General features: G+C 29.9%; 1 protein-coding gene across 3 annotated transcripts in view; it reads left to right on the top strand.

Moving 5' to 3' along the window:
• Positions 1–12,285, top strand: part of LOC101238762 (uncharacterized) — a 161,455-nt gene that overhangs the window by 92,845 nt on the left and 56,325 nt on the right. For all 3 annotated transcript variants that reach the window (XM_065800743.1, XM_065800744.1, XM_065800745.1), the window contains 2 exons: positions 4,810–5,508; positions 8,611–8,829. In XM_065800743.1, the coding sequence (XP_065656815.1) occupies positions 4,810–5,508; positions 8,611–8,829 (918 nt within the window). The remainder of the gene's footprint in view (positions 1–4,809; positions 5,509–8,610; positions 8,830–12,285) is intronic.

Genomic DNA, 12,285 nt, shown 5'->3' with positions numbered 1-12,285 from the left:
TCATGACAATTAAATACTATTAATATTTTTTGATAATAACTGTTAATTCCTAAATTTATTGTTCAAAATAAAATAATTAGGCTTTAACTTAAAAAATTTGTTCTTATGAACATTTAATTTTTTTAGTTTTTACAAGTTCACTCTAAGGTTGCAATTTTTTAATTTTTACAGTTAATTTTATAGTTGCAGACTCTTGTAAACTATATTGGGAAACAAAAATAAAATTCTATAATGCTTGTTGATGAGTAGGGTGCTCCAAATTTTTTTTTCAAAATTACTTTGCTCCCTGGGTGTTTTCCCATTCCTTTCAGTATTTAAAGTGAAAAAAATCATACTTCAAGATTTTAAAATAACTCTAAGCCTTGCCACCATGACAAAAGTGTTTGTCACATTGTTTAACATTGAAATAGTAACATAAATTGTTCGAAGTGAACTAGAGTTATTAAAAGTTGAATTTAAGCAATCAAAATTTAGGTGTAAACAATGATCTAGCCTAGCTACCATGATATGATAATGTTAAGCCTAAGAAAAATACTGACCCAGCCGTATTCGGAAAAACAATTATGTAAGTTTTTTCATAGATTTTTCAGTTTTTTTTTTCTGAAATCTGGTACATTGTGCCGGTGTACATTGCGCCGGTGTTGTTCCACCACTTGTAACATATATTGTTTTTGTGCTTCGTCTCTTATTAAAGTATTTTCAAAGTCTGTGATGAGCTTCATTGCCCTCTTGGCTAAATCATTGACAACTTTTGCATGACGTATAAACATTGCCGCTTCTTGAAAATTATTGTCGGTTTCCCACTGCTTTGGAGGCAAGTGCAACCCGGCTGTTTCAATTCCAAGAAAATTGAACAGGAGCCAGGATTTCTTGCCAGTCAGATGTACCAATTTTGTTGAGGATACTAGCTGTGGGAAGACAGACACCTTGTGGTTTGTCTTTTTTTGCTTTGATAAGTTGTCTGGCAATTTGTTTTTTTTCCAAATCTGACACCAAATTTGAAAAAAGCGAAAATGTGACCGTTTCTTCTGCCAGATACCACATATGCCTGTTCAATGCTGAAATTGTTGCTCCAGCTACCTCGGGGTCAATTTTCTTGAACATATGTAGATCATGCCATTACTGAAGATCATTTGATGGTGCATTGGCTGCAGAAGGGGCGTCTAACCACGCTTTCACAAAAAATAGGGCATTGAATGTGCAAATACGACGCAACTTTTCCATTTTTTTAGGATCATAATTCAGCTGATAACCAAAAGCATACATTTTAACACTATATATAACAGTTGCCATCCAGCGTGCATGATGGTGTGCACCAGGCTTGAGCCAGTACACTTCACGAGGAGGCAATTCTCCTAGAAGTATGAGCACAAGTTCTGCACATTCTTTGTAGTCATCACTAGGCATTATGTTATCTTCTGAGGCCAAGATTTGTTGCAAGAAATTAACAACATTTTCCTTCTGTTGGTTGAGACGTCGATCAGTAATATTTATAATTTTGAAATTCGATCGTTGTTTTATTGTATCCCAAGATTTTTTAAATTCCATGAATTCAGGGGTGTCCGGACTGGATCATAGACCAAAAATCTGTTGCCATGCGGAACACAAAATTCTCTCCATTACATGATGTCGACAAGCAAAATATAATACTTTCTTGTTTAGTTTCAATTCCAACTGTACACATGCACCATTTTTCCATCCTGAATATGATGCAGTAGTATTGAAAACAAGACCAACAATGGACTGTTCTACTTTCCACTTGACTACAAGAGAATAGCTACTATTAGCCATTGTAGCACCAGTTCCATCCAAGATAACTGGAACCCCAAGAAGTTTACCTTCTTTATAGATTGATAAATTCAAACAGTCCACCATTGTTGAAATTTTGTCACTTTTGAAAGGATTTCTTGGAAGATCCAGTGTAATTTTGTCTTCTCTGTCAGGTTTGGTTTTGTTTTTTACAGTATCAGCTTCCTGACATTCAAAATCTTCATCTTCACATTCGTCTGAACTACATGTAACACTAATATCCTTTTCTGATTCTATGTCTGAGTTGGGGGAGTCAACACTTGTCATTTCAGGATTGGTACTGATTGTTGCTGCCAGATTATTTTGACTTCTCAGTTCTTCAGCCATTTTTCTTGCCAATTCAATTCTCACTCTCTGTATTTTTTGAGAAACTTTTCATTTGTACTTTTTGTCTTCTGATCCTAAAATAACTCTTTATTGAGATTTAGCTGCTGTAAGAAATTCAACATCTTCTTTTTTTTGCTCATTATCATGAAGCCGGTCCATTTCTATTTTGTTTTGAGCATCTTGGTGAACAATATAAAAGTATTTTTTCATATCTTCAATAAACAGTTTATCCTTTGCTTCATTTGATTGACATCCTTTTTTCTTCTGGAGTGTTCTATAAATATTATAGAGATCCAATATTTTAGCTTTAACTTTGTCTTTGCGTTGTATTGCAATTCCAGCTTTATCCCATTGATTTTGAATTTCCATTACAACTTTTTCAGCTATAGCACTATTACAACTGACATGTTTGGTTTGTTTCATCGGCTCGTCCTTCAAAAAGAAAAAGAAACACAGCACATCTCCCTTCAAAGGAATTCTTGTTGGTAGTAATTCAGTTAATGGTTTTTCTAATATCCAGATGTCAATATCTTTCCTGAGGACAGGTCTGTTCATGATCATTTTTAACAGTTCCTTCAAAACTAATGATTCCGTATTATAGTGTAATATATACACTATACTGCGCTACAAAATTTCACATAATATGTTTTAATCAAATCTGTTTGTCATATATTTGCTTGAAAAATTTTAAAATAAACAAAATGTTTTTCAAACAAACAATACAGTCTGCTTCTGTCTGATGAGTAATTCTTGTTTAACTTCTTTCATTAAATTTTTTTCCTAAAAAAAAAGTTTAGAAAAAGTTTAGAAAAATATTTAGATTAGTTTAGAAAAAGGGCTAACATAACTTTTAATAAGAAAATTCAGGGAGCTGGTGGCAAGGTTTAAACATGACTAAACGACTTGATATTTTGTATTTTATCACAAAATAGATGAACAAATGGGAAAACTGCCAGGGAGCAAGTTTCTGAGAGAAATTTTTTTTCACTATGCTTCTCTAGAGCGCCCTATTGATGAGACAGGTTGATATCTTCTTTTTCTGGCTTATACTTTTGTGTTTATATTTTTTTATAGTTTTATGGTTAATTTTGTTAAAACAAATAAGTTAAATAAATATGGTAAATGATGTTCAGGTCATAATGTACTTTGCAAAAAAAAAAATTCCTGGAGATTTGAAGCTTCTTAGGTCTTTAATTTAACAATGGAAAGCTAAATGTACCTCTCCATAAACCATAATGGAAAGCTGTTCCTCTCCATAAACCTTCGAGTTATGAGAAACATTCCATTGTATATCATCTGAGAATAGAAAAATAAATTTTGTATCTATTGTGAATGAGTTCGAGCAATTAATTTGACAAAAAATTAAAACAAATTATAAAAAAAAAAGTTTAAATTTTTAATCAATAGTTAACTTTTAATTTAAAAACTTTATAACTGACTTTTATAATAAAATTTTCTCTAATTTTTAAATTAAAATTACTTTTTATTATTTTCTGCATTTTTTTAAGAATACTTTGGTTATTAGAAATTTTTTTGGAACTTTTTATTTAATGTTAAAGCAGAAAATAATTAAATATTTATATATCACCTTAAACTGTATTTAATTATGAACATTTTAAGTACTTATTGAAATTTTTTGCTTGTGTATTAAAAAAGTTGTTCAATTTTTATTTTAAGACACATTTGAAAAAAAAATTTCAGAATGCATAAATTGAATAATGAGCATATATTATACATATATTCATATACATATTTCATGCTCTACTCTTCAAGCACATTGAATAACTGATGAATTGGTATTAGTTCATGGTGACCAAGCACCAAAATATAGTACTGTTGCGAGTATATAAAATGTAGTGGGCTGCTTTATTTCAAGATGATAGAGAGAGTCAAAAACATACCATTTATATTATTTAAAAAACCCTCATGCAACCCATGATATAATTGAAGCCCTGACATCAATTAATTGTTTCACAATCAATAAAAATATTCACAATTCTCTTGAAAAAAATAAAGCTATTATCATTTTGTATACCCTGTGATTTTACCAATCAAAATCACAAGAATAGAGTTTAACCCTATTCAGAAATGGCCCATGGAGACTGTGATATTATTACAAAGGGGTTATCAGCGCTAGATGGATCAGTGAAAGTTTTGAAGAAAATGTGGATCAGGAAAAATATGATCCACATTTTCTTCAAAACAACAGGTGTTGTTCATTTGGGTTATGTTGAAAAGGCAGGCACCAATATTAGCTAACATTAATTAAGAAATTGTTTGAAACCAAAATAAATGAGCAAAGATTGACAAAGAAAGACAACTCAAACTAACTACTAAACTAACTACAAACATTCAAAATTTTAAATTTTTTTTATGATAATGCTTGACCTGACCCTGCATGACCCTATGTTACTTTAACAGTCACAACCAAGCAGGAATTACGGTTAATGTTATTTTATTTGTGTTGTTGTTGTTGTTGTTTTTGTTGTTCTTATTGTTTTTGCTGTATATATATGTTTTTTTGCTTAAGGAATCAGGCTGATATAAACTTTAAATTTTTTTTTTTTTTTTAATAATACTCAGTTAACATATTGATATATAATTATATATATAATACATTAGTGTAATACAAAATTTTAAACTTTGGTTACTTTTGTTTTGATTTATATTTAGAACATAAATATGAAGAACCAGTTATTTACATGGGACTTAGAACGTTCAAAAAATATTGTATCAGAATCTCAAATAATTTATTTGAGCATGACAACTGGAAAAAAAATTGAAGTGAAAAACTTGTCATCAACTGTAAATATATCTATAAAAAACATTCCAGAAAAAATAAAAGGTCAAAATGTTTCATTATTGATACCAAATGATGTTCAATTGGCACTGCTTGAGTTACAATCTGTGGAATGTAAGTTTCTGCTTAAAATTACTCCGTTAAATGACCCACACAACAGGACTAATTTGATTGTTTACATCCAATATGGGAAAATTCCAAAAACAAGTGATTATGACATTAAACTAAACATTTCAAATAGAGATGGCACAGTTCTCACTTTGGGGAACAATAGTCCAAGTGCAAATCATTCTCTAAATATTCAAAGAAATCAAAAATGCAGACTTATGGATGATGGATCAGTCATTATGTGGGATTTTATTAACTCAACATATTCTTTTTTAAATAGAACAATTCTTTACTTATCATACTTTTATAATGGTCCAATGCCAGATAAAATATTTGAGATAAACCCATATACATTTGATAAAAAGGAATTTATAGGGGCATTTTATTATGAAATAAAATCTTTTTGTGTTGAATGCAATTATTGGAATGAAAAGTTTAACAAGTGGATGTCAGATGGATGCGAGGTTTGTCTGTTTTAAAAAATTTTTATTAATGAGATATGCAAAGTAAATCTGATTTTCCAAGCCTGCACATAGGCTCGAATTAACGCAAAAAAAATCAAAGTGCAAAGTTTTTTAGGTTTTTTTTTGAAATTCCTCTTTTCCTTCCTGATATAATGCAGTAAAGGAGGTTGCGTTATTATAAACGTTACAGTAAAGGAGGTTGCGTTATTATAAACGTTACAGTAAAGGAGGTTGCGTTATTATAAACGTTGCAGTAAAGGAGGTTGCGTTATTATAAACGTTACAGTAAAGGAGGTTGCGTTATTATAAACGTTACAGTAAAGGAGGTTGCGTTATTATAAACGTTACAGTAAAGGAGGTTGCGTTATTATAAACGTTACAGTAAAGGAGGTTGCGTTATTATAAACTTGTTTCTACTTTAGCTTGTAATTGCTCTTTTTCAAACATAATATCTCAAAACAAACTTTAAACAAAATAAATTAAATAATATAATATTTCCTTATAATATTTCCATTTGGCAGGGTTTAAAGTAACAAAGTTTACAGTTATATATTTATATCTCAAGTTATAAAATAAAGCTTAAGTTGCAGTTGTAATGTAATGTGCTAGAAATGTATTTTATACTATTATATTACTTTTAATAACTTAGTTTTGAAACTTGTTAAATTTTAATTTTAAACTATTTTCAAGAAACATAAAATATTTAACTATTAAAAATGTCAAATAAAACTTTTTTCCTCACTAGCACTACTTTCCATGATCTTTGCTATGCCACTGGGTATTGCAGATATCATGGCAATTTCAATTCAATTAAATTTATAATTATTGTAAATGATCATTAAAAATTTGCAAAACTCTTTTGAATTTAAAAATAAAAATAAAGTTAAACTTTGCTGGTTGTTTTGATTTAGTTTATAGGTAAATGATGTACTTTGTCCATCAAAAAGTAACAGATGTACTTTGTCCATCAAATAAATCACACTACATTTAACTTTAAAATAAAAGAAGAATATTATTTGGTTCCATGAAAAGATTTAAAGTAAATAAATTTCAATAGCACTTTATGCTAAATGAAAATCCCTGTGCAAGAGAGCAAATGATCATACTTCTATTTAAAAGTTAAATTAAACGTGATGCACTTTATCGATGACCCATAATAAAAATATCAAACAAAAGCATTATTTATTTTTTAGAATAGCCCAAATAAATGCTAAACAAAAAAAGAAAAAAATTGTTGTAAAAATATTTTTTTAAAGAAAAAAATAATCATGATGATGCAATAAGCAATTGCAATTCGCAATTGCGATACACTTAATTCATGCTTTGGTGCAAGTTAGACCCATTAGCAATCGGTAAGATGTAAAAATAACTATATAATTAACCTATGGAAATAAAATGGAAATAAAATATTAAATGAAATTTCCTTTCATTATAAAAGTTGAAAACCACAAGCACTAAACTCGTCTAGATAATCTGTATTTCCTTCCAAACAATTTGTCCGAATTTGAATAATAAACTTATACTAATATATAAACTATTTTTGATATTTCTCTAAGATAAACCCAAGTTGCACTCTTGAGAATCAGATTTACTATGAATATACACAAAAAAAAAGTTGATGTGTGTTTTGATTTGTAAATATATTTTATCTGTCTATAATTTATATATTTTTATATTAGGGAAGAGAAGTGGGACAGGGAAGTGAAGTGGGACCAAACAAGTTTTGGCAAACAAAGCATTATTATGGGCTTATTATTTAGGATTCAATCCTTTAAGATTGCCACCAAATTATAATTACATTTAAAATTTTTTGATTTTAGAGGATAAAATGTCATTGGAATAAAGTGATACAAATGTGGGTAAACTGGGTTGTGTGGGTAAAGACAAGCAAGCAGGAGAAGTTGGACATTTGGGAATATATTAATTTAAGCAAACTCTTGCTTTATAAGTTAGTTTAAATTTAAGTTTTGGTTAGGCAAAACAAAAAAAGTCATCAAACCATAAGTATCAGTTCTATCAAACATATTTAGTATCAATGACTTACACTTTCTTTGTTAAAAAAAAAGTTATCCACATTTAACGTGCCAAAGTTAATATGGAAAATGGTTCATTTATTGTTCTCAATGTTGTTCCAGAAAATGGTTGAATCAGAACTTTGTTCACAAAAAGAATCTTATTTGTATCAAGTGCATTATTTTCTATAGTTTATATGTTAATTATAGAAATAAATTAAAAATCTGAATTAAAATTGTTTAGTTTAAATTAATTTGGGATAACCTAATACAATTTCAGAAGAAAATAAAATGTAATTTCCTTCTACTGCTTCATGTTTCACACCTAAACCTGAGATATCTGAAAGAGTAGCACTTGTATTAGATTTCACATCTGCTGTGCTGACAATGCAGCACCTTGTTACTAGTCCACCTCTTTCTCTAGATGCTATTTGCTCAATTTTTGCTGTTACTTTTTACTAAATGACACAAGGAGTTTTCTGCATGGTAGTAAAGGCTGTCTTAACAAAATTAACAATTTTTAATGATGTTGTTTTAGATTTAAAGATACATCGTAGTAATTTGTTAAATTTATTAATATCAATTTAATGTAGAAGCTCTGGCTAATAAAGTTGTGTCTAGTTTTGTAATAGTTTTGGGTTTCTTTTCAAAAACCCTATTAGTCAATTTTGACCAGTCTTTTTTTTGTTTTAACCAACTCAAGGAACATTTTGTTTTGTTATCTTGAGCCATTTCAAAAGCTAAAGCTCTTATATAAACTGTTGTAAGGCCATATAAAAATGGAACACTATCTATAGATAAGTACCTACTGTTTTTTATGTACAACAGAGAAAATCATAGAATGTTGCTAATTTGGTTAAAGATTAGGTATTGATCCTTTCTTTAATCTTTTTGATTGATTATTTTAAGCATCTATAAAGTGCAAGGTTGCTATGAAGTGCTAACCCTCTCTCTTTTAGACAAGGTCTAAAAATTGCATTGTAAATTTAATGAAAAATAATATTTTTATAATTTTTTTTAATCCAAAAAAGTGTTTTATATGTTTTTAAATTTTTATATCTATTTTGAAATTCTTTTTTTATTTTTTCAGGTTGACTTATTTACAAATACTTTTTCTATTACTCAATGCAATTGCAATCATTTGACTGCGTTTGGCGGATTTTATGTTGCACCGAATAAGTTGCCTACACCTACTTTGTCGTTATTAAAATCTGGTTATGTTCTGCTTATTGTTGTTTGCTCTGTTATTTTTTTGTGGCTTTCAGGGTTAGTGTTTGCAAGAAGGATTGATAAAATTGATATCCAAAAAGTAAATATTTGTTATTTGTAGTAAAGTTATAAGATATATCTAATGGCTGCAATTCATTTAATAGATAAAATGCAAATCTATGCATTTTTAAAAAAGTTATAGGGTAAAATCTTTAATCTATTTATTTTATTTTTTTCATTAGGGTGTCCCTTAGGGGTCATCCATAAATGATGTCAGTAAATATAGGGGGGGAGGGAGTGCTGGAAAGTTTGACACTAATTGACAATGGGGAGGGGGTGTTGAGGCCAAAATGATTTCAATTTAAATTATTTTTTTAATTTTAATGAGCAGATTTTAACGGTATTTACATCTACTAAATGGTATAGAAATGATGTTTTGTTTGTGGGGAAATTAATATTAAATGCGGGAAATTTGATATTATATTTTATTAAATTATTTATAATATAATATTATAAATTAATATAATAAGTTTCCCAGAGACATTAAATAAATAACAACGACTAATGTAAAAAAAAATTACTATTGTTTCATTAATATATTACCATTTGACTGTGAATCAAATTATGTTAGAAATATTAACTCTTTATATATAAAATTCACAATCGTTATTCGCTCCCTAGCGGATTATAAAATGTGGTTCAAAGTAAACTCATAAATTTGTCGTTTTTTGAAATTAAATTGTCGTTATTTCAAATACGAAACTCTAATTGCTCTCTAGTTGATTGTAAAACGTGATGCAATGCAAACACATAAAGTCTTTTGAAAATTCGAAACGCTAATTTCTTCCTAGTGGGTTGTAAAAACTCTTTTAAAAAGCTTGCGCTAATGATGAGCAAAATCATTATTCTGATTGTGATGTAAACAATACTAATCAATCAATATTAAAATATGGATAAAACCGCATTACTTAACTTATTGATGGTCTCGTATGGAAATGCTCATCCCGATAAAAAAAAAGTTAATATCCAGAAAGAAGTCCACAGTATATGGAATTCATTAAAAGAAGAGAAACTAGTGCATAAGGATCTTGAATCAAGAGTAATGTATTTAATCAATTTGTTTAATAAAAAGGCAATGAAGTTCAAGAGCAAGCAATTATCATTTTGGGCCAATACTCCAAAACAGTCTGCCCCCACGTATACTCCACTTGAATTTGACAAGAATTCCTCACAGTTTGTTCAGCCCACCAATGAGCGATTTATTATTGATGATCAACAAAGTGCATTAACTTTGAGTTTGTTGACCACAAAAAATCAAAAAAACCAAGAACAGTGGCTCAAGATTGACTCAATTCTGAGATTGCAGCTTTAAATTGTGAAGTTGCTGAAGACTAGAAAGAGAAGTGGATTCATTGCTGAAGCTGAAGAGGATGATTTGAAAAAGAAAAAGAAGAAACTAGCTCATCTATGTAAAAAACTGGCCAAAAAAAAGTATGATCAAGCTCAACAGAAGAAAACTAATGAACTGAAAAAAGCTAGAATGGAGGAAATCTGCTTGGAGCATCCAGAAGTCAAAGAAAAACTAAAAATCAGAAAGAAACCTGGTCGATCGTCATTAGAAGTAGATCAACCTCTTCTTTAGAAGGTGATTATGGATATTGCTCTCCATGGTTAGTCTGCTGATGAAAGACATCGGTCAGAGGTTCTTCGAATGATAGCTTAGCTATGTTTTTTAATACTGTATTTGTTAGAATTTTACTCTTAATTAGTACTTGCACTATTGTAAATATCCTTGAAATGTTAACAACTAATTTCAAGATTTGATTTGAATATAATTTACGAAATAAATCCCGTTTTCTGTAAAAAAACTAATTATATCTAAATATATTTCTTTATTATTTAGAGCATTAAAACTCTCGACGAATTGACATCCGAGATGAACAAAATTGGATTTGCAATCAGCAAGAGTGCCCTCTATACTCGTCTACTTCGGAGACATTACGGAACATTAGAAGGCAAAAGGCACGTCAAAACACTTCCTGTTAGATTGATCAGTCCTCAGAATGAATCTCATTTAAAACATGTTGACGGACTCTTTTGCAGTTCAACTATAAAATATATGGAAGTTTATTCTACTTTAAGACCAGATGAAGTGTGTTTCATTACCCAAGACAACAAGGCGAAAATCCCAGATACCAAAAAGTAATTAAAATCAAGATTCACCATTTCTTGAAGAATAACCTTGACGCTCTTTTCATCATGACAAACGCTCTAGGCTGCAGTGCATTCAACAGAGCTGAGCAACGAATGGCATCTCTAAGTAAAGAATTATCTGGGGTGATTCTTCTGCACGAATATTACAGAACTCATCTTGATTCTCAAGGCTATTACATTGACAAAAGTTAATTTGTGAAAATATCAATATAATTTTTAACCTATAATAACCAACATATCTTTTTAAATCAGGCAGGACAATAAATGAAAATTTAGAAAAACAGAACTTTGGTTTTGCTGGACAAGCTTTGACTGATATTTGGTCTGATCTACCAATTGACGGTTATCCAACCATTGCAAAGTATATTGATATTGAATTGAAATTAGAGCTAGAGTCAAGGAGCCTGTTATTACAAGATCAATATTGGATTGCCAATCATCTTCGTACAAGTCAATATTTTACTCAAATTGTGAAATGTGAAAATCGTTCTTGTTGTTGGACTATTAGAAGCTCTTACTTTACTCTAATCAGAGCAAGATTTAATCTGCCACCTATCCATGTCAACCAAACGAGAGACGGGCTCAAAGCAGAAGATGTCTCAGAAGGAGCTAAAGAATTGTTTCCATCATCCGTCTTTATGCTCATCACATCAAACATTGAAAGTATTCTTCCTCGTACTACTAAAGGATTTTTGATTATGCTGTATGATGCGTTTTGTCCATCAATTCAGTCTAGCCTAGCTGGTAGAACCTGTAAAAAGTGCATTATCTACTTTGCCTATCAAGCTATGTTGAAAAAGCATGCTTCTATCAATTCTTCTGTTATAACACTCCCTCTAATCAAAAGGGTCCAACTTGTTCGTATTGCTGCCAAGCGTCAGACAGAATTTTTAGCAGTAATCGCCTTGCAGATGAGTTTGGAAACTGCTGAATGGTTAGATGAAAATGAAGTTGACGCAACAAATTTGATTGTACCTCAAGAATACGATATCCTTTTAGAACGCGGAGAGCATTCACTACCTATTGTTTCAATCAATGATCACTTCAACAACCCATGGAAAGATTGTGTTAAAGATATATAATACTATTTGCTTAGTTGATTAATTAATGAGATATCGACTATTGTATAATATAATTTGATGAGATCTACTATTATATAAATGTGTAATTTAGTCAGAAAAAAAATTAATGGTTTTTAAGCATTTTTATTGTTTTTTAGGGGGGAGTACACAAAAACTGACATCATATATAACGGGGGGTTGGCCAAAAATTGACAGAGTTTGACAAAGGGGGAGGGGGAGTCAAAAAATTGAGAAAAAACACTGACATCATTTATGGATGA

This window comes from Hydra vulgaris, chromosome 07 (assembly GCF_038396675.1).
Source record: "Hydra vulgaris chromosome 07, alternate assembly HydraT2T_AEP".
Classification (NCBI taxonomy): Eukaryota; Metazoa; Cnidaria; class Hydrozoa; order Anthoathecata; family Hydridae; genus Hydra; species Hydra vulgaris.
Note: the sequence above shows the minus strand (reverse complement) of the source record. Positions and strands in the feature narration are given on the sequence as shown.